This window comes from Tripterygium wilfordii, chromosome 22, assembly GCF_013401445.1.
Source record: "Tripterygium wilfordii isolate XIE 37 chromosome 22, ASM1340144v1, whole genome shotgun sequence".
Lineage (NCBI taxonomy): Eukaryota > Viridiplantae > Streptophyta > Magnoliopsida > Celastrales > Celastraceae > Tripterygium > Tripterygium wilfordii.
In genome coordinates, this window is record NC_052253.1 from 3,982,954 (window position 1) to 4,005,993 (window position 23,040).

Here is a 23,040-nt window from a genome sequence, read left to right on the forward strand (position 1 = left end):
TCCAGGTACATAACTCTTAATTTTTCTTATTTTTCAATCCCTAACACATTGTTTGGAGGATGAGGAAATCTGAATTCTTTTTTTTTTTCCTTAAAATTAATTTGGTGAAATTGAAGGTGATATTAGGAAGCTCTCTGAAGTATTTGTATGAGAGAAAGTGTGTGTAAGGAGAGAAACTACGAGAAGGAATCCAATACAAATAGAAATTTTAAATCTAACACAAAAATAAAAATTGATAATGAATCTCATAAGTAGTTCACCATTTATCCTCCTAAGAGGCCATCCTTTCGAGTTTTAAATATACTAGTCGGATAGAATCCAACCAAGAACCAATACGAATGGACTTGGATACTAGATACTTGTCACGATGTACCCGTAAAGGGAAACAAAATCAAAAACTAGTTTAGTTGAAATCCCATATCCACAAACGAGCAACAACACAATAAGTAGCAACATATATCAACAAGGGAAGACAGTACATGAAGAAACCCCTCCAAAACAACAAATCTGAAGAAGAAACAAACTCAAAATTGAATACTCTCATAAAAAGCTCATCATCGATGAACCGATCCAATATATCCAAGAGAAATCTCCACAAAACTTGTTTCCAATTAATTGGCTAAGATCCACGTAAATTAATCATCGTGACGGTCTATTATTGAAAAAAAAAGTAAAAAAAAGAAAAGAAAAAGTACTTACAAATAAGAAAATAGTGAAATTAATTTTAACTAGACTAAAGGGGAGGACAAAGATAATAAAGATTTGTCCCTTCTCTCCTCAAACGAGACAAATATGGAATTGTTTGACGAGTTATTTTATACCCAATGCTTTAAATATTATTGTCCCATGCATTAATATTGTCGTTAGGTTCGAATATAAGTAATTTCCATCAATTAATGGACCGTGAGATTTGGTTCAAACTGGTCGGGTTATGTTTCTCCATTCAAATTTATTATAAAGGAAATAGTATATAATAATGAATTTTAGTGGTAAAATTTTCATGAATTATACCAATATTCAAAACCTATACGTTGATATGATATCATTCATATACAATCCAAAAATCACGAGATTGCTTATACGTTTGATCTATACTTTCTATAAGTTTCTTCTAGCTATAGCTTACTAGCTACGTAGTTGTTGAATTTTCAAGACTTATGTCACACATGGAGTTTGCTTGACATCCGTGAATATTTGTGTATTATGATGTAACTAGGATACATAGATTTACTCAGTGTGCACCCGAACGATAACAACTATATATTTTGATCCAAAAAAAATTGTCAATTCATCACACAATATAGGATCAATAGATTTACTCAGTGTACACTGAACTATATATTTTGATTGAAAAAAAATTGTCAATTCATCATAACGCACGATCGATAGGTTTACTCAGTGCGCATCCGAACGATAATGACTATATATTTCGTTCGGGAAAAAATGTCAATTCATCATATTGTGATGAACCAAAAAGTCACGGAGATATTGGCATGCATGTTTTTTTCCTTTCAAATTTGTTTGAGACAACTGGACTTGAAAGCGACTAATAACAACTACGTTAACGTTGTTCGACCGTACAACTAGTCGGTAAAAGAAAAAAAAAAAAAAAACCCACTAGACAATAACTTAAAGTTAAGCATGATAATGATGTGTGTTAATTAACTTCTACTGAGCTTAGTATTCTCATAAAATAAATTTTATTATATATCTATTTTTGTTTGGAAACTGAGAATAACACATGTAAACTTGTCATTTGGATATTCGATATGAGTTTAAACTCGGATTGTTAGACCTACGTGCACAGAAGTTTCCCACTTAACGACAAGGTAAGTTCGGTCAAAGCTCAACATGTGGTTACAAGGATATTATTCTGAGTGAAAACCAAACCCAAGACCTCTCAAGTCCATATGTTTTGACCACAAAGAGATTAACCAATTAGGAAATCACCCAAGTGGTTTATTATTATATGTCTATATGCGGCCCTTGCCGAAAGCAACCCAAACTAGGGCTTTGGGCACTAGGCCAACTCAGGGCACCACAATTTTTTCCAAAAAAAATCCTTTTTTATCGCTAACCTATTAGTCTAGTTGCTCAGCCCAAAATCAACCCAAAATAATCATATAATCATTTTCCTCTTCCCTCTACTCTCTCTCAGACCTCAACATTCACTCACGCACACGATACATGAGTATTGTCTTATTTTATGGATTTTTTTTTACAATAGGGCACTACTTTATGATAACGCTTTGGGCTTCAAATTGGCTAGCGCCAACCCTCTCTATACACACTATTTGGGCACATATGCGATGATGACATACACATATCCATAGCACAATAAGAGTTAGATTTGATATATTTTTCTTTCATTAATTGTTGATGTCATTATAAGCCAATCGTTTGGTAAATATATATATCATGATATTGGACATGCATTTTATTAGAGAAGTGAAAGGATATGTTAGAGAAGTAAAAGATCTGTATTTCACTATATGTTGATTGTGTACAACATGCCTTTATATAGGCGTTAGAAAGGAAAAGTAAGAAAAATAATGTCAATAAAGTAAATCAAAGATGTTGTTGATATCTTTGACAAATTCAAAGATTTTGTTGATTTGTCAAAGATATCATTGATATTTTGTTGATATCTTTGACATCCCCCCTCAAACTCAAGTTGGTGCAGTAGAAGTAAGCTTGAGTTTGGAAACTAAGTCTCTGAAACGACCTGGCAGGAGTGGCTTGGTGAAGAGATCAGCAAGTTGGTCAAGAGTAGATATTGAGCAGAGTTGAATAGTTCCCTGTGTGACATGCTGACGAGTAAAATGGCAATCAATCTCAATGTGTTTGGTACGCTCATGGTAAACATCATTGTGAGCAATGTGGATTGCACTTCTATTATCACAAAATAGAGGTGTAGGACTGGGAGATTGGACTCCCATATCTCCAAGAAGCCAACGAAGCCAAACAATTTCTTGAGTGGTAGTAGCAAGTGCACGATATTCAGCCTCCGTGCTCGAACGAGCAACTGAAGTCTGCTTCTTGCTTCGCCAAGAAATGAGAGAATCCCCTAACAAGATGCAAAAGCCAGTGGTTGATCGTCTATCAGTGGGATCACCAGCCCAATCGGAGTCAGAGTAGGCGCGCAACTCAAGTGAGGAAGCAGCAGAAAAATGAAGGCCATAATAAAGAGTTGCTTTGATATAACGCAATATATGAATGACTGCTTCATAGTGGGAAGAGCGAGGAGCTGACATGAATTGACTAACAACATGTACAGCATAGGCTATATCAGGGCGGGTGACAGTAAGATATACGAGACTACCAACCAATTGTCGATAGAGGGTGATATCACTGAGAGGAGTACCATCAGAAGGTTTAAGCTTGATATTAGGTTCCAGTGGAGTAGAAGTAATCTTACTATCTGTGAGACCTGCCCGAGCAAGTAAATCAGAAGCATACTTAGCCTGAGATAAATAGTACCCGGTAGTGTCCGAGAGTACTTCAAGGCCAAGAAAGTAACTTAGAGAACCAAGATCCTTCATCTCAAATTGTTGTTGAAGATATTCCTTAAGATCAGTGATACCAGAATAATCATCTCCTGTAATAATCATGTCATCGACATAAATTAGTAGAAAAACACAGCCTAAGGCTGTCCGACGAACAAAGAATGCTGAGTCATAAGAACTGGATTGAAAACCACGTTGTTGAATAGTAGAGCAAAACTTGGCAAACCATGCGCGTGGAGCTTGTTTGAGGCCATATAAGGCACGACGAAGGCGACAGACTGTATTAGGGGGATGTGAATAGCCAGGAGGAGGTTTCATATAGACTTCTTCAGCAAGATCACCATTGAGGAAGGCATTCTTCACATCCATCTGTGACAATGTCCAGCCTCTAGCAGCAGCAATAGCTAACAGACTGCGTACTGAAGTAAGACGAGCAACTGGAGCAAATGTCTCTTCATAATCAATGCCATACTCCTGAGTAAAGCCTTTAGCAACAAGACGGGCTTTGTATCGCTCAATAGAACCATCAGACTTGGTTTTTATTTTGTAAACCCATTTGCAACCAATAGCAGACTTATCTGGTGGGAGAGAAACAAGATCCCAAGTATGAGATTGCTCAAGTGCCTGCAATTCTTCAGACATAGCTTGTTGCCAAACAGGATTAGATTTGGCCTCCGAATAGAACTGAGGCTCATATAAGGTAAGAGTAGTGGCAAAACACTGAAAATCAAAGTTTAATAGGAAGTTCTCTTACCCGGGTAGAGCGTCGAAGAGTAGGGGAACTGGTAGTGTCTGCAGTAGATCCATCAGACAAGGAAGACAGTTCAGGAGCAGGCAAAGTAATTTGAGTGTCACCTGTATGAGACTCAGAGGGAGATGGTTCATCAGGAAATAGATCAACCATGTTAGTGGGAGAAGGAAGAGATAAGAAATGTGATACTGAGGAGAACAAAGTGTTTTCCAGAAATACGACATGACGAGAAATGCGAAGTCGTTTGGAGATAGGATCCCAACATCTATAACCTTTATGTTCTATCCCATACCCAAGAAAACAGCAAAGACGAGTACGAGGTTCTAATTTAGTGTGTTCATGTGGTTGAAGGAGAACAAAACAAACACATCCAAATACTTTGAGTAAATTGTAGTTAGGAACAGACCCATAAAGACGTTCATAAGGCGATTGATTACCAATGACTGATGAAGGAATCCGATTGATGGTAAACACAGCAGTGAGAGCTGCTTCACCCCAAAAACGTGCAGGACAAGAGGCAGAGATAAGAAGAGCCCGAACAGTATCTAATATGTGTCGATGTTTACGTTCGGCTCTTCCATTTTGTTGGGAAGTACCTGGACAAGAACGCTGACAAATAGTGCCATGGTCATGTAAAATGGTTAAGAATTTAGAATCCTTATATTCCATGGCATTATCAGTGCGAAAAGTTTTAATAGGACATGAAAACTGAGTTTTAATCATCTGAGAAAATTCATGATAGATTGTAGTAAATTCAGAACGAGTTTTCATGAGATAGATCCATGTAAAACGAGAGTAATCATTGACAAAAATTACAAATGTCAGAGTGCACAAGGTCAAAAGGTGCATGAGAAACATAATCACTATTATTGAACGATAAAGCAGATTGTTTAGCTAGAGGACAAGTTAAACAATCAAAATGATTATTAGAAACAATTCCCAAATGACCATGAGAAACAAGAGACTGAATACGACTAACAGAAGCATGACCCAATCGAGAATGCCAGAGACTCAAAGAGGAAGCTGGAACTGTGGATGCAGCGAACTGATGACACGGGAGAGTAGGATGCAAGGGGTGCAAAGAGATGAGCTCATACAGTCGCCCAACTTTATGGCCTGTCCCAAGCGTCTGTCCCGTCTTCGGATCCTGTACAGAACAGCCAGAAGGAGTAAATAGAATATTAAGACCAAGTTCACATAACTGACCAACGGATAACAGGTTCAAAGTGAGTTGTGGAATAAGAAATGTATTGGACACTGATAGGTTTGGGGTAGATATCTGACCAATATGACTAGCTTTTATCCTTGAACCATTGGCAGTTTGTATAGATGGCAAATGCGAAGAAGAGTGTGTGGAAGTGAAAAGAGTAGAGTCAGCAGTCATATGATTGCAACATGCTGAGTCAAAGAACCATGATGATGATTTACCTGACACAGTGGTGGATGCTGAAATAGAATGGTTACCAGAGTTAGAAAGGAATTGACGAAGTAGTGACTCAAGATCACTGGTCAATTGAGTGGTTGTGGGTACATGTTCAGGACTCTCCTGTGCAGTATGATCAGTTGTGGCAGCGGAAAGATGTGTTCTGGAATGAGTGCCCTGAGTTGATCCACCTTTGCTGGGACAATCTTGTTCATAGTGTCTTGGTCCAATTTTGCGACATATGCGACATTTGCGAGTTGGACATGTAAGTATCATATGAGCAGATAGATGACAATATCGACACTTTGAAGAAGTGTCAGCTTTCTTTGTTTGGTGTACCTGAGGAGTGGAAAGTACTGTGTCGAGATGTCGTGGTTGACGGATCGAGAGCCGTGTTTCTTCAGAAACAAGATCATCAAGGGCTTGATCAAGAGTGGGTAATGGCTTCTGATGAAGTAAGGCTGCACGAGTAGGCTCAAAAATATCTTGTAAGGCCATAAGAAATTGAATCAGCCGGCGATGGTCTTTATATGTGGTAAAAGCTTTGGCATCTTCAGTATTCTTCCAGACTGGTTCAGTAGGAGTGAGTTGATCCCAGAGAAACTGCATTTGAGAGTGAAAGTCAGTGACAGTTTGTCCGGATTGTTGACGTAGCTGATTGAGATTCTGAATTATCTGATATTGATGAGAGAGATCGGTGGCAGTGTAACGATGAGCAAGATGATCCCAGAGAGTTTTGGCAGTATCAAATCGACCAAAGTGAAGATTGATGGAGGATACTGAAGTATTACGAAACCAAGTGATGATTTGATGATTTTTGTTATCCCAAGTTTCTAAACGTTCAGCAAACTTATCATCAGCTTCATCTTGGGATTGTGTAAGTAGAATGAAATCACCAGTGACATATCGCCAAAGTCTCCTACCCTTGAGAAAGCTGCACATGGCTTGTGCCCATAAAACGTAGTTACGCCCATCTAACACAATGTTGATGGGTTGAGAGATATCTGATTTGTCCATAAGTGCAATAAACAGGTGCAAAAATAACAACCAGATCAAGGAATGACGAAAGAAAGGACTGCAGTAGGCAAGAAAGATGAAATAGAATTTGAAGGTGAGAAACTGATATGAAATGGGACAGTGATTACCAAGGCTTCGATACCATGTTAGAGAAGTGAAAGGATATGTTAGAGAAGTAAAAGATCTGTATTTCACTATATGTTGATTGTGTACAACATGCCTTTATATAGGCGTTAGAAAGGAAAAGTAAGAAAAATAATGTCAATAAAGTAAATCAAAGATGTTGTTGATATCTTTGACAAATTCAAAGATTTTGTTGATTTGTCAAAGATATCATTGATATTTTGCTGATATCTTTGACAAATTTGATATCTTTGACAAATTCAAAGATTTTGTTGATTTGTCAAAGATATCATTGATATTTTGTTGATATCTTTGACACATTTAATGTCACCAACGGCCAACGTAATAATATAAATATGTTAGAAAATATTTTGGTGGACATTAAATTGCATTTCCATTATGTATGGGACAAATAGTGCTTTTGAATGGTCATGGCGAACTCGTATGTTTATGCATGTGTATTGTATGTTAGTAAGTTGTTGACGTTATTTTCCTGGTTTAAAACTTATGTTATCAAAGTCGGACCATGCCGGTAGGTCGGATAATAAATCCGGTGAACTAGTCACTAAACCGGCATGATTATGGTAAAATACCAGTCATGCAAGAGGCTCGGATAAAACGAGTAATGCCAGGCGGGTTTTCATAAAAATTGGATGATTTTTCAAAATATTTCAAAATACTTTAATTTTTAATTATTTATTATATATTGTTAATTTATGATGTGAAACTTGATTTCTATATGTATTGGGTGTATTATTTTGTATTAGATATGTGATGTGAACATAATTTTCTAATTTCTTAGATTTATTTTTATGGATGATCATATGATATTATTATGATATTTATTTTTAATATTAATTTTTATTTTATTTTATCAATTAAACCCATGGTTCGATGGATAACCCACTGGTTGAATCAGTAACCAAATCCCTCAGCTGGGTCGATGTTCGACATGATTTTTATTACTTTGTTTAAAAGCTGTCATCAATTGTTTTGGGAATGTTTACAATCTTACAAGTGTCTTTAACGGATTCGGAATTCTATAATTCTCTCTAAATTTTAGAATTTGGAATATTTGTCCGATAGCTCATATGATGGCAAATCATCTCCTTTTTTAATAAAATAAAAAATCATTTATAAGGACAAGATTGAGTGACATTGTTTGGATAAAAGTAAAAGAATATGTGACGTGCTCTACTTCTGGACCAAATGCTCGACTTTACAGCACATGAAAAATGTGCTCCAATATTGTTTTTATTATGTTTATTTTTCTTTCGTCTCCTATCTTATCTCTCCGAAAAGAGTTGGGCATGCCATTTTAAAGATTTCTAATGTAATTAAGTAGTATTTTAATATTATAGAAATTTAGGGTAGATATATTGATGCATTTGTTATCGATAAAAATGTTGTAAAATGTTAAAAATTAATATTTGAGTAAATAAAATAATAGAGAATCTGTTTTTTTTTTAAACTCAATATCAATAAATTTTCTTTAATTGGGCCAATTACATGGGCTAAAAGCCTATGATTCTTTGTCCCTAAAAAAGCCCAAATCCAAAAAAAAACTCTGGAACCGGTCACTCTTTTACAGTAACTGTTCGTATTTTTTGAAAGCTCGCTATGTTTCGAACGCTACGATGGCTATTAGATCCCTCTTCTCGAAGACGAGACCGTTACACACTCTATTGCACTCTCTTCGCATATCTTCGCCCCGAAATCGCTGCTACTGTTCTTCTACTGCTCCACTGTACTCAAGCCCACCGTCCCCAGATCTTGTAAACGAGATCTCTCGCATCCTCAGCGACCACAGAAACCCACACCACGACTTGGAGCACTCTCTTAGCGCCTTCTCATCACAAATTTCCTCAGACTTGGTTGAACAAGTCTTAAAACGCTGCAAGAATATCGGCTTCTCTGCCCATAGATTCTTTATCTGGGCTAGGGGAATTTCAGGTTTTGAGCACAGTATCGAGAGCTGCCGCATTTTGATAGATATCTTGGGCAGCAGCAAGCAATTCGCTATATTATGGGATTTCTTGATAGAAATGAGAGACAGTGAGTGTTGCGAAATAAGCCCTGAAATTTTCTGGCTCATTTTTAGGGCGTATAGTAAAGCTGATTCACCACGCGATGCCATTCGTGCTTTTAATAGGATGGTTGAGTTTGGTGTCAAGCCCTGTATCCGTGATCTTGATCAGCTGTTGTTTGTGCTATGCAAAAGGAAGCATGTGAAGGATGCCCAAGAGTTCTTTGATAAAGTGAAATTATATTTTGAGCCTAGCGTTAAAACTTATAGCATTATGGTCCGGGGCTGGGGTGATATTGGGGAATCATCGGAGGCACGTAACTTGTTCGACGAAATGCTTCACCGAGGATGTGTTGCCGATGCACCTGCGTACAATAGCTTGTTGGAGAGTTTGTGCAAAGGAGGAAATGTGGATGAGGCATATGAGATGTTGGCGAAAATGAGGTCGAATGGCATCAAGCCGGATGCTTGTACTTATTCAACATTTATTCGTGCATATTGTGAAGCGAATGATATTCATTCAGTATTTAGGGTGCTTGATAGCATGAGGAGGTACAATCTTGTGCCCAATGTGTTTACTTACAATTGTATCATCAAAAAGCTTTGCAAGAATGATAAGGTGGACGAGGCTTATCAACTTTTAGATGAGATGATTGAGAGGCAAGTTAAGCCGGATACGTGGAGTTACAATGCAATTCAGGCTCATCATTGTGATCGCAGCGAGGTCAATGGTGCTCTTAGGTTGATTTCTAGAATGGAGAAAGAAAATTGCATGCCTGATAGGCATACTTACAATATGGTTCTCAAATTGCTAGTAAGAGTGGGCAGATTTGATAGGGCAACAGAAGTTTGGGAGGGCATGGGAGAGAGAGGATTTTATCCTTCAGTTTCAACATATGCTGTCATGATACATGGCTTATGTAAGAAGAGAGGTAAGCTAGAGGAAGCCTGTAAATACTTTGAGATAATGATTGATGAAGGTTTACCACCTTATTCTTCTACAGTTGAGTTATTGAGGAACCGGCTAATAGGATTAGGATTTTTGGACGATATTGAAATACTTGCGGAGAAGATGGAGCAAAGCACATCTTGTTCCATACAGGAGCTGGCAAGGGCAATGAGAGGTAACAAGTCTTTTAGGAGATCAAGAAGGGAAGAAACAGAGCTTGAAAGTGACTGAAAACTGAAATTATTCTTACATCTGCCTGATCTTGAGTTTTTGGCTGCGAGGGGAGTAGAGAGATGGGTGGGTATTCTCTGTTGTTGCATAAATTACCTCAGAATTCATCTCTTACAAAAGCGGCGTAGCTGATACAGAACAGACAATACTTCGCCTATCGCCACCATCTGGTTTTCTTATAGCAAGAACATAAATTTGAAGGAGCGCACCATTCAGGATTAAGTTCTATGGTGATTTCTCCTGAGTTATTTGTTTGAATTATCTTAGAAGACTGCAGGTGCACCAATGTCAGGGCTATCTTCTGTAATGAGTTCTTTTCAGGTGTTGGCTCTTTCTGAGGTTGGACTTCACAGGTCGAACCATTTATTGTCATCATCATCAACAGTTGATTTATCTACAGGTCTTGCTAGTTTTCTTCTTTTTTTCTTCCCTGAAGTTGTGCTATGTCTTGAGAATCAAGTGAGAGCTCAGCTGAGAGGGCCATATTGAGAGTGTAATGCCACCACACTAATATATCCAAAGTCCAAACAGACAAAGGCAAGTAAAACTTCTGTCATTGCCACTCATATCATAAGCCTATATAATACTTCTACCAACAAAACTTGGGTGCCCTTTGGGCCCAAACTAATACCAACAATGTGGTGACTTATGAACTCATTATTGAGCTCATAATCTTTTAATGTAGGATTTGGGTTTCACATCAATACCCATCCAATTTCATGTGGTCACTTTAGATATTAGTTACTCATTTACCTCATATCGGTTTTTGTAATATAAATATATTACGTTCATCTATGTTGGGAGATGCACGTATTCAATCTTGGACTCGTCCCAAAAAACGTGGAGGCCCCAAATTTTTGTGTGCCCAAAATGGTCCATTGGACAACCTATATCCAACATAATCAAAACGTTGTAGCATCTCTTTTGGTTCCCGGACCAGATATATCATCAAGTAGCAAAACGGGTGGCCTCTTTTGAAATTTGATGGGCCCCCTAATGGGCCATCTTAGTTAGGATGACCTGAATTGGGTCAAGAACTTGATCTTTGAAATATATGGGCCGACTCACAGTTGGGCCCAACTATTTAGTATTTCACCGAGACACCGACATTCAAAGCCGTATCCGATCTGATCTGCCTGCATGTCACCGAGATCCGATCGAACTCTCGGTGAACCAAACCTCCATACGCTTGGACTCGATAGCTAGATTTAGTCTATACATATACATCAATAACGAATCAAGTCGGAAGAGCTTATCTCAAATGATCGCGGTTTCTGTGAAACCCTTATTCGTTGCAATCTTCACGCTTTCTCTCGTTCTTGCCATCATTCTCCTCTCTCCTTCCAATCCACTCTCTCAAGACTTAGTTTCTTCCAATTCACTCGTGTAAGTTTCTCTCTTTGATTACATATGGAATATTAAGAGTTTTTCAAAGAAAAATTGCACACAACTGTTTTCATGTGTGAAATTGAGCAGCTGTACGGTTATGGAGTTAGTGTTATTTAGCAGTACTGTACCGTGTAATATATCGGATGTTGATTAATGCAGGGGTAAGGTGGATATATGGAATGTTCGGAGAATGGTGGAATGGAGGCCTTGCAAATGGTGGCTTCAGGGGAATCCCACTCGTGAGTATTAACGTTTCAGTTTTTTCTTTATTACAGTACTTTACTATTAGTTATTTGGAATGAAATCAAGATTTTGGTGATAATTTAGGATTGATTGGTGGGCATTTAGGTTACTATTAGTGTTCAAACTTCAAAGTGCTGGAGTATTGAATTTTTGGTTGAGGAGGATGTATGAGGCTGGGTGCTTAATTTGTGAACTGAAAAGCTGAATCATACACAATTTTGGAAGGGTTGAACTGTGTTTTCGTTTATTTACTTAATAACAATCAGTTTTTATTTCTCAAACCGAGGGAAGACAAGTAAAAGAGGAACTTTAAGTGACTAGAAAATTCACGTTAACACCATGAGCGGTAATACAGGCGAACATGAGGGTCTAGTGGCAGAGTTGCTGGGGTGCAACCTAGAGGTCACAAGTTCATTTCCTAGAAACAATCTCACATAATCTCCACATATTATGTGAGGATGAGGTCTGGGTACATCCTTCCTGTCAGAGTTGTTTACATATCATGAGGAATAATCTTTACTGCTTTTGCACTATCTGATTTTGGAAGGTTCCTAGTTTGAGCACAGCTTGGAAATAATTTGTGATTTTTTTATAATAATGAATGCCAAAGTTTATCTTTTTTTAGTTTATATATTCTTAGTCTATTTAATTGGCTTTCATTGCAGACTATTGCATTGGTTTTTTGTTGAAATCATGCAGCTCTCCCAATGGAAAGTAATGGTTATATACGTGTGGATTGCTATGGTGGACTCAATCAGATGAGAAGAGATGTAAGTCTGGCATATTGTTTTCTTCACCTCATATTTTTCAGCAACTTGTGGAAGGTGCTTCTTTTTAATCACTGCATTGTAAAATGGAGTTTTGTCTTTGATGAGGGCAGTTGTGTGATGGTGTTGGAGTGGCGCGTCTTTTGAATGCGACATTAGTTTTGCCAAAATTTCAAGTGGCAGCATATTGGAATGAATCAAGGTAATTTATGGAAAGATTATATTATAGAGTTTTTCGTCGACATAACGGTAACCACTCATTGTTTTGACATTATTCGAAATTATCTTCGTAAAACAAGAGATGCTAACGTTTTCCCAATGTGTTGAGTTGTCCAAGTTTACTTATTTTAAGACAATGTTCATGCCTAACTTTTAATGTTTTCAGTGGGTTTGCAGATGTATTTGATGTTGATTACTTCATTCAACAGTTGAATGGCTTCGTAAAAGTTGTCAAAGAATTGCCTTCAGAAATTGCATCAAAAGAACCGTTTCATGTTGACTGTAGCAAACGCAAAGGCCAGTTTGACTACGTTGAAAGTGTGCTTCCATCCCTAATCGAACATCGTTTCATTTCACTAACACCACAAGTGGTTCAAAGGAGAGACAGGTACTGCAATGCTTATCAAATTATCTTTGGATTGTGATCACAGAAAAGAGGTCTAATAACTTTGGATGTTGACTACATGCTTCCGATGACTAAAATTTTATTTTTATTTTTTGTAATCTTTTAGGTACCCCAAATATGCAAAAGCTGCACTTTGTCAAGCTTGTTACAGTGCATTACGCCTCACTAAATCCTTGGAGAAGAAAGGCTCTGAGCTTCATCAAGCTATACCCAAACCCTTTCTCTCACTTCACCTTCGGTTTGAACCTGACATGGTAGCGTACAGCCAGTGTGAGTATGCTGGCCTTTCTCCTGCCTCCATGGAAGCTATTGAAGCTGCACGAGGAGATGATAGAAAACCATGGACTGGTGAGTTAGCCCGCATATGGAGAAAACGAGGGAAATGTCCTCTTACCCCTAATGAGACAGCCCTAACACTTCAGGCACTTTCTATCCCTACAAACACACATATATATCTTGCCGCAGGGGATGGCATAATGGAAATTGAAGGACTAACTTCAGTTTACTCAAATGTAGTCACCAAAGCTGCCCTACTTAGTAATGAGGATTTCACTACCATGCATGGTAACACAAAAGCTGCCTTGGATTATTACGTATCTATTAACAGCGATTCATACGTGGCAACTTATTTTGGGAACATGGATAAGATGGTTGCGGCTATGCGAGCTTTCAAGGGGTTGAATAAAACTCTTTTTTTAAGCAGAAAAGCTTTTGCAGAGCTTACTTTTCAGGGTTTGAAAGGAGAGGAGTTGATGCAGGCATTGTGGGAGGCTCACAAAGAAGATTTTGAAAGAGGAAGAGGTTCTGCCTTGCCCGACTGCTTCTGCGAATTCAAATTGTAACTACAAAATATCCATGAGTGATCTTTCTTGATATTTTATTTTATTTTTGTTAGTTTTATAGGCCATTCTAAGGTTTCAGAGAGATTCCCCACATCTTTGATCATTCATGCTTCTTAAAAAAGCAGAGTAATATCGCAAATAAATTTGTCCATGGTGTAAACAATGCACAATTGAGTGGTAACTTATGGTGCTATATCTGTTCTTGAAAGTACGTGTAATCATGTAACTTTCATGACAAATACCCAAAAAGAATCCAGCAACGCTTCTTAAGAGTCAATTCACTGACTAGAAAGTTACTGCTCAATAAGGCTCAAAGTTGATGAACACTCAAACTGTATGCTGATCGAACTACACTTGAGCCGCGTATTCAGGATTGACGTAAGATGCATATGGTATTGTTGCAAGAATACCAAATTAGGGTCACTATCCTTTTGATACGAAACACCCTGTGAAGAAGGCAATTTCCAGCGGGATAGCCTTTCCACTGAATTTTCACTTTCGGAGCAGATGGTGACTTGGAACTTCTTTCCTGCATGAAAGAAAATCAAAGTTTATGGAAATTTCCCTATTTTAGAAGGGATGCAAGGTTTTCAGTAACAAGAAGATGCCCACATACTTCACAGAGGAGAAGATTTTGTTTCCCAAAAAGACACTCCTGAAAATAGTAACATGAATACAACGCCCACCAGGCCACCACCCTTCTCTCTCTCTCAAAACACCCACACATATTGCTTGGCTAGGACACCTATAATATTAACTGAAATGAAACAGGTGGTCACAGACAAATATCAGTTGGGACAGTATGACCATGATCAAGTATAAAGGAAAAGGACCCAGCAAGAAAGCAAGGACTTGGAACCATTTATCCCACAACATGAAGACGCAAGATCATGAAACCACAAAAAATTTCCAAGGGAATGAGTATCTGATCTAACAGATGCTCTCACTTTTGAAATGATTGCTGATGCAAGTGAGCAAAGAAAAAAATTATGCTTAAACAAATGTCAGTCTGACATTTTTTGTTTTCCCTGATAAGTGTTGGTCTGAAATTATAAGGTCTGTCCAAGAAGCTTTCCAGGGAAAACTTCAATCCAAGTAGAGAAGAAAAATATGGAAAAAGAGACTATAGATGAACTACCAAATTTAATTACCCACTAGTCAATCAACATTGGATGCTTTTCCTAGAAAGATAACTATATTCCAATATTATTTTGTATCACGGTATACGAGATTTATCTCAAGCATGTCCCATGGTTCTATTGTTGAGAGTTAGGAGTTATGCATCAACCCCATCCAACAAAGAGAACGTTCAAAGCAATTGGTTTTTGGTGGTTTTCCTACTGCAAGGTCCATGCTATAAGCCATGACAAGAGTTTTTAGTAACTGTTGGTCACAATAGTTTTGATCATGAAGATGAACCAATTATGATCCGATATATCTAACTCGTAACCAAAAATGTTGAAAAGTTCTAAACTAAGCATTAACTATTATTTCCATCTCATGCCAAATATTGCCAACTGCCAACTTATAAAAGGCTATATGTATTAGACTTTCATGCATGAAAGGTTAATATCTAATGACAGGGAATATAACATTTTTATTGGATACATACCAATGGTAGCATCTAATGATATATAATGACAGGGGTTTTTCCTTCTCATTGACAGGGAAATCTTCACCACTGGAGCTGAAAACATTTAAAAGGAGATGTAAAACCTCGAATTCATGGCAAAATAGGAAAAATTAAAGCTAGTATCATACAATGCATGATTGTAATCTAGCCACATTAGTGTAAAAATTTTGAAGTGAAAACAAATGCATAAATATGAAGACGCAAATAGACAGAAACAGAACACAAATCTTCTACAAGAAGCAAGGTGACCACAATCGAGAAAGATTATGTCCACAAATGCATGCTCCATGGATTGAAATCTTAACCGCACATCAAATCACAGGAATAGAATGCACATCAAAGTGGGCATACAATAACAGATGTAACCACTGGATTGCTCTAAAGGAAAGAAAAAAGGCATTGCATGAGAGCTTACAAAGTTACAAGAATATTTTGATCATAGAAGTTTCATTCATCACGATCTTCATTGTGGCAGCACAAAATTAACCAAAGAAATGATGATGTCCCCCCTTGGTTCCGCCTCTGGCCACTTAAAACACTTGCCCCATTGGTTTTACAGATCTGTACTGACTTATGTACAAAGAATGACAACTTCTCTTTGATATGATCTGTAATGTTAATCAATATGATCCATGTACCTGATATATGATCTTCACTCAACTATCGGACAATATCGATTGTAAGCGGCCCAACTGTTTCGGAGAAAAAGGAGGTACCCTTCTCCGAGCCAATCTCATAATAAAAATGGCCTTATCAACCTGCTTACTCTTTTTAAGGCCATCAAGCAGTGTATAAATTGTATCCACATTTGGAAACCAATTCCTGTTCATGCAGTCTTTACACATAGTGTATGCCAAATCAAACTTCCCTCCCTTTAAGAGATAATGAATCATGGTCTGGTAGATTTTAACATTGGGTTTGTATCCATTGCCATGCAAAGCAGAATAAACTCTTTTGGCCATCTCGAGATACCCTGCCTGGCAAAATCCTTTAATGACCAAATTATAAGTGACCTCATCAGGCTTTATTCCAATACTCTGCATCAAAGCCATCACATCATTAGCTTGCCAAGCTCGCCTACCATTAACTAGATACTGTATTCTAACATTGAATGTAGCAAGATTGGGGAAACATCTTTTCAGCACCATAAGATTCCAAATTCCATCACCAATTTCACCCCGATTAATTTTGTAAAATGCTGATAAAAGTGTCGTGTACGTAAAAACATCTGGTCTTATACCCGCCTTTTCCATCACCACCATGAACAAATATGCCTTATCCAAGATACCCATATCACATAAAGCCTTAATGACAATGTTAACTGAAAATATATCCACCTCAATGCCAAACCTCTCTGGGACTTTGCTGAGGAATGCCTCAATTGCTACTAAATCACGAGTCTGTGCCAAAACCATAAGTGTGGCATTGAACGATTTCACAGTCCTTCTACAACCATACAAATGCATATCATAAAAGGTCTGCATTGCATTTTCAATCATTCCAGCCTTCCCATACAACATTATTATCCTCACGATGAACCCCTCACGCCTACCTTGTGGAAGAGTCTTTTGGTGCTCAAGCAACTGTTCAATATAATCAAACCTATGTGCCCCAGCTAACCTAGAAATAGTGTCTTCAAAGGCAAAACGATTCTCAATGACAAGTTTATTATGTGCATTGGCCTTGAAAAGGTTGAATAGCTTTTCAGGGTCTCGCTCAGCTTTAAGCTTTTCTAGTGCAGGCTTATCTAAGGGTTTTAGATTGCGAATTTGATTTGATGGAGTATCAGGAGTCTCATTCGACGCAACAACAGCAGAGGCATAAATATCCGTTGATGCAAGCACAGTAGCAGCATGACAAAATCTACGAACTGGCCGCAAGGTGAGCATGTGAGTATGTTCTGAGATATCGTTCATGCAGAAACAAACGCATAGGCCATGATTTAAGGGAATGTTTCAGGCTTTCAGCAAAACCTCGAACACCCGTGCAGAAAATTAGAACAACCCAGAAACCCTATTCAAAAAGACAAAGAGAGTCATATCAGATCCCAAAACAAAACTTACATATAACTTTTAATCCTGCAAAATTTTCCCAACAATTTTTTCTTCGTCACATCAGATTAGCATCCAAAACATAACAATTACCCAATAATAACACATACGAAATAGACCGAATCAATCGATCAACTTAAAAAATCAATGGGTCCGCACAACCCAAGAACCCACCTATGGGTCTGTGGTGGTTCGGCCTCTATAAGGGAAGATAAATAAGTCTTGTCTCTAGGAGAGGGAGGCGAGAAGCAAAAAAACAATAATTAGAGAGCAACATACCCTTAGAAGTGGGAATGCGCCGCAAATCCACCGATATTAGGATGATAAATGTGCGCGACTGTTACACTCAGAGAATGAGGGTACAGAGTCGGGGGAGGAACTTGATAGTGTGCTCCCGTTCAGAAATCGGAGAACCGATGCGAGTCGGTGTGTTGTGCAAAACCGCAAGTAAGCGGCTGAAGCTCCTCACGTCTTCGCATAGGTGTCTGTTTCGACTTTGGAGCATTTGGTAAGTTCGTTCCGAAATAATCATGTATTTTGCAAAAAAAGTCCAACTAAGCTATTGTATTCATTTTGCATGTTGGGCTAGGGCTAAACAAGTCCCTCCCCCTCAATTTTGTTATAACGGGGATGATGATGTGGTCAGAGTAAATGTTACTTTTGATGATTGATTAATAAATCACATCACAACTCAGTGTTTCTTACGTTTTAAATATTACAAATTGATCACTGACTTTACTGAGTCGTTTTACGATCAAATTTTTTGTTAATTCGGTTAGTCAAAATGTTAATATGACATCAAAAAGTCAAAAAAAAATATTTTTTAACTAATATTTACTACGTGGAAATATTTTTGGAAAATACACGTTACTTTAAGCTAATGAGTAATGACATATGTGGAGATCAACCGAAAGACTTTGAGAACCTACAATATCGTAACAAATTAGTCATTGACAAAATAAAAGTGTATGGAAATGGTCTATCTAACTCAAAGTTATGCAGATTGAAATCATTCCAGAATTAAAATACTCTTCCAACCGAGGTTTATAAACATAACAAAACCTAAATTCCAAAATCATATAAAAGAGCATTCACTCTTTGAAAGACAGAACATATATAATGGATAGTTAACTAAATAGATGAGATCTTAAGATTGGGTGACTTACTGTAACAAATCATGTTACAATTCAGTTTTCGCGTATGAGAAGACAAGTCTTATAAATAACGAAGCAATAGCTCAGTTCGCTATATCTCCGTGCTTAGAACGAATGATTATTTCGACATGCCAAGAGTTCGAACCAACTGGGAGTATTTCCTGGTCTTGTAGGCTTTAGGATTGACTTCCGTGAAGGAATTAGAAGCCTTTTTCACCCGCATGAGTATCGGCCCAGTCTTACAAGCTGAATGCCCTGTGAAGTCTCAGCAGGAAAATGGAGGCAATAAGGAGAGTAACAAGCTGAACCTATGGACAGTGCAGGAGCCACAGATAATGATATATGAGAATTGGCAACATCACCTTTTTTTGGTGGACTAAGGAACCTCAGTTATTGGTGGGCTGTATAATGATAGATTCAGGCAGGCATAAAGAAACTGAGAACAAGAACCCCTAGACAATCAAACTTAACATTACAGTGAAATAAACACAATGAAATAATCATCAAAGGTGGTGGTTTGAGAAAATTCAGGGGTGAATCATTTGGGGATCCATCCAACATCAAGAAAATAACTTCTTACAACTATATTATACTCACAAGTCACAAGCAAGTTCATCGTACCCATCCTTGCCCACAACAAAAATGCCAACATCCCCAAGAACGGTGTAGACTATATAAACAGACCTGAGAAGGGAAAATATCCTGGGAATCAAGAAAATGATTAAAAAGTAGTCGTCTTTTAGAATAAATTCATATACTAATAGAGTACTTTAATGGCGAAATTTATACTTTCCATAAACCAGGTTTGTGGAAAAAGTCAGGGGCATACAAAGAACGTTTCACAGTCAAGAAGTTCCATTAAAGCACCTCAACACACTAACAAATGGGCAGTAATGTACTTTAGATGTGTATATAGTATTCTATAAGAAACATTTGCAAGCCTAACCAGGACCCAAAACGATCAGTGAACAATAAAGTAAATGAGTAATAAAAGCAAGGTACTTAAAACTTGGTTGTATGCCTGTATGTTGTCCCCTATCCCTGAATATAAATGCATCTCTACAAGACCAATTGACTGTCATAGATCTACTTGGCAGACTGGCAGTTGATATATGAGGAGTCGACTGTTGACTCAAAATATTCAATCCAATTGAAGTTAGGGAACCAGGTTTAGACATTTAGTCATTCAAATGTTCGTTAGTTCAGCGATGATAACACAAGTCCCTTCAAAGAAATCCCATAACCATTTCCCACCCTTCATCAAATAGGAATGTTATAACTATATAATAGGGATAGGGATTGCATCTGCAGGACAGATACTGAATAAGTGAAGCAACAAACATACTTGTGGCTTGCAACAAGGAGCTCTTCATTCTTCAGACCTTTAAGATTATCTGCTCCCAGTTTAACTAAGAATGACCGCCAGTGCAGCCGTTCCTCAGCTGGAACTTCATTGAATCTGTGATAAAACATAAAACTGAATTAAACCTTCTAAGGCATTTCGCAGGTACCAGCTCATCAAACTGGTAAGTGGTAATGTCTTTTACGTTGTGTGGTAGACTTAATTTTGTATCTCAACCTCATCAGAAAGTAAACACACCCACAATACACCTATTCAAAAAGGAAAATTGAAGAAAAGGAAAAAAAAAAAGAAAAAAGAAAGGGATTTATCATGTCAGGGAAAAGAAAAAATCAAACCTAAACTCAACGTCCAAGTTAATAAATAGAAATTCAGGGTAAAACTAGATGAGCTCAGGCCATATTATATGTTCAGTATGGGACATACTTGACAGCAAGTCCAGAAGAAAACATACCAAAAGCCTAAAAATATACGAAATGAACATACGAGGATATATACCATAGAACTCCAATGTCAGAACATAGTACTGAAGAACAAGAGTTACAAGACATACCTGCACAAGAAGCTACCTACTGTGAATATCACTCAAGAGAATTGAAATATAAGAAAATTCCTGCATTTTTAAAAAGAGAGTAATTTATATCGTACATAAACATGCTGTTTTCTAGGGCATCCTTTCAGATTCATGGAACTGTATCACTTATTTTCTATTGTGAACTGATTTGTACCCTTGATGCATATTGAGCCCATTCACATGAATGGTTGAAGCTCATGCCCCTCACAACCTATTATCTGATAACCATTTCCCGTTATATAATCTGGTGCGAGACGAGCTTTCAACATATGAGTTAAAGTCACAATGCAGACGATAACGAATTTAGGAGAAATATCTATATGTTCACTATAGCAGATTGAAACGCATACAATTCACAGCATGCTGTGACCAGCAGTCTTAATTGTTGATATCAAGTCCTTTACTAGCAGCTTCTTTGGCATCTGCCAACTGACCCAGCTCTAGCAAATGGAAAAGCAAGCATTCCATATATGTATCTTCTTGTTCGTTATGGGGTATAACCTGTCAAAACCAGGAAGGAATAGTGAAGGCAGCTCATACAATTGAATGTAATGACTTCACCAATATAGCTCATACCAGTGGGCTAGAAGTATAAAAAATAGACATACAAAGTTATAGCCTCGTCTATGATACTAAGCCTGCATAGAAAAAATACCCATCACAAGCAACTAACTTCTCACACTCTCAAAACACTCTCTCTGTGGCATTGTATCAAACACTTGGACAGCAAACACCTTTTTGAGTTCCCACAGAGAACGAAAATGATCTAAGCAGAAAATTCCCATTAAACCAAAAGAAAAAACCATCAAGAGAAAACCCAACAAACAAATCATAGGATTAAATCATATAAGGGACGAACAACAGTATCTGAGACAAAAAAGGGCCCAGTTGCAACAACAGTATATAGATCGCAATTCAGATTGTAACAACAGTTCGCAGAAGAGCATTTTCTAAGAAGAAAAATCAAATCGTGTGCCTCTCGGGTCGCGGGGGCCTGAATTTGACTTCTCATCCGTTGGATGAATCTAAGGTTCATAATTAAATTAAATTTTCTAATATTTAAAAAACGGCAAAAAAGTCCCAAAAATTTTTATGTAGATAAAATATCAGTAATCGTTCTCCCATGTTCACTGACCCTCGCTCTCACTCTCACTCTACACGGACTGCTTCGGAAACATCACGATGTCTACTCCTCTTCATCGCCGGTGCCTTCTCCACCAGCGTAAAATCTGGTGGAGCAGAAAGTTGATGCGGCGGCTCCAATCTGTAGAGAGCGAGAGGAGTTTATTTCTGATTTAGGGTTCTTTTTCTCCAAATTAAAGTTGATATTAATTTACAGCTTCAGGGGCCTGAATTTGCCTCCGACCCGTGCCTCTCGAAGGTTTTTGCGAGTAATATAGAGGGTTTGTTTGGTAACTTGATCTGAAATACAGAGGCAAACTAGTAAATCAGTATATTCATAAGATCTTTTGACAGATTTTGTGATTGTTCGTCAAGAAAGCTTCCAAAAATAAATCAAATTAGGAAAAGCCAATGCATTCAATGAACTCCGGAGTGCCCAAGATAAACCCTAACTTCTCCCTGACACTATTGACCTATGTGCGATCGCCACGTCAGATTTGGCGCCAAATGAGTAAGAGTTCTTACCTGGAAACAAACAAATCCTTTTAACGGTACTATAATCAACAAAATCTTTCAAAAAATCAAGAATTTTCAATCAGGACTCTGGTCCTAACAAGGATTCATAATGCTATAAGGAGAGTTTCTTACCTGGAAACAGAGACAATGCTGTTGACGGTACTAAAATCTACAAAATCTTTTTATAAATAAAATCAAAACTCTAGTTCTAACAAGGATTCATAATGCAATAAGGAGATTTCTTACCTGGAAACAGAGACAGTGCTGTTAACGGTACTAAAATCAACAAAATCTTTTTCAAAAAATCAAAACTCTAGTCCTAACAAGGATTCATAATGCTATACGGAGATTCATATATCACCTCCTTTATATATGCTTTAAGCCTTTAACAAACAGTCGTAAATACGAACTCCATTATTCAGACGCCCAAATTTGTTCTTTCAATCTCTGTTTGGCTGTTCTGGGTTCTTGAATACTTGTTTCGCTCTCTTGTTTTGCTCTGTGGTTTGATTCATCATCTTCTTTTCTTTAATTTCTGTTGTTGAAGACTTGTTTATTATTCCTCTCTGGGTTTCATTCGTTGTCTTATTTTCTTCAATTTCTGCTGTTAAAGATTTGTTTTTGCTTTCTGGGTTTGATTCATTGTCTTCTCAATTTCTGCCGTTGAAGTGGAGAAGAAAAGAGTGATGGGAAGAAGACTTAAAATCGAGGATTTGAAAAACATGGGAGATGGGTCTT

General features: G+C 37.6%; 4 protein-coding genes across 15 annotated transcripts; 2 read left to right on the forward strand and 2 right to left on the reverse strand.

The window, feature by feature from the left end:
• The first annotated feature begins 8,417 nt into the window (after window positions 1-8,417).
• On the forward strand, window positions 8,418-10,444 carry LOC119990936 (pentatricopeptide repeat-containing protein At1g52640, mitochondrial-like). Its single transcript, XM_038837076.1, has one exon. It carries the CDS (start codon window positions 8,458-8,460, stop codon window positions 10,024-10,026), a length of 1,569 nt encoding a protein of 522 aa, XP_038693004.1. The 5' UTR covers window positions 8,418-8,457; the 3' UTR covers window positions 10,027-10,444.
• A 691-nt stretch (window positions 10,445-11,135) lies between these two features.
• On the forward strand, window positions 11,136-13,974 carry LOC119991333 (O-fucosyltransferase 13). Of its 2 annotated transcripts, none has more exons than XM_038837686.1 (6): window positions 11,136-11,412; window positions 11,575-11,654; window positions 12,358-12,428; window positions 12,539-12,627; window positions 12,811-13,032; window positions 13,157-13,974. In XM_038837686.1, exons 1-6 carry the CDS (start codon window positions 11,288-11,290, stop codon window positions 13,890-13,892), a joined length of 1,323 nt encoding a protein of 440 aa, XP_038693614.1. In that variant the 5' UTR covers window positions 11,136-11,287; the 3' UTR covers window positions 13,893-13,974. The 2 variants fall into 2 exon arrangements, with proteins under 2 accessions (XP_038693614.1, XP_038693615.1); XM_038837687.1 differs by having other exon boundaries at window positions 11,354-11,412; window positions 12,324-12,428.
• Window positions 13,975-14,062: 88 nt separating this feature from the next.
• LOC119991334 (pentatricopeptide repeat-containing protein At1g80150, mitochondrial-like) lies at window positions 14,063-18,130 on the reverse strand. Of its 2 annotated transcripts, XM_038837688.1 has the most exons (5): window positions 17,856-18,130; window positions 15,941-17,538; window positions 15,505-15,579; window positions 14,509-14,649; window positions 14,063-14,421 (listed from the first exon to the last, which is right to left on the reverse strand). In XM_038837688.1, the coding sequence occupies exon 2, from the start codon at window positions 17,439-17,441 to the stop codon at window positions 16,182-16,184; it is 1,260 nt and encodes a 419-aa protein (XP_038693616.1). In that variant the 5' UTR covers window positions 17,442-17,538; window positions 17,856-18,130; the 3' UTR covers window positions 14,063-14,421; window positions 14,509-14,649; window positions 15,505-15,579; window positions 15,941-16,181. The 2 variants fall into 2 exon arrangements, with proteins under 2 accessions (XP_038693616.1, XP_038693617.1); XM_038837689.1 differs by lacking the exon at window positions 14,509-14,649.
• Window positions 18,131-18,703: 573 nt separating this feature from the next.
• Window positions 18,704-22,696, reverse strand: LOC119991018. Of its 10 annotated transcripts, none has more exons than XR_005466123.1 (4): window positions 21,015-22,696; window positions 20,589-20,643; window positions 20,076-20,189; window positions 18,704-19,432 (listed from the first exon to the last, which is right to left on the reverse strand). XR_005466123.1 is itself a non-coding variant. In XM_038837186.1 (4 exons), exons 1-3 carry the CDS (start codon window positions 20,201-20,203, stop codon window positions 19,107-19,109), a joined length of 309 nt encoding a protein of 102 aa, XP_038693114.1. In that variant the 5' UTR covers window positions 20,204-20,562; the 3' UTR covers window positions 18,704-18,985; window positions 19,093-19,106. The 10 variants fall into 10 exon arrangements, 7 of the variants coding, with proteins under 7 accessions (XP_038693114.1, XP_038693117.1, XP_038693119.1 ...); XR_005466122.1 differs by having other exon boundaries at window positions 18,704-19,414; window positions 21,015-22,687; XR_005466121.1 differs by lacking the exons at window positions 20,589-20,643; window positions 21,015-22,696 and having other exon boundaries at window positions 18,704-18,985; window positions 19,093-19,166; window positions 19,328-19,432; window positions 20,076-20,562.
• Window positions 22,697-23,040: the final 344 nt, after the last annotated feature.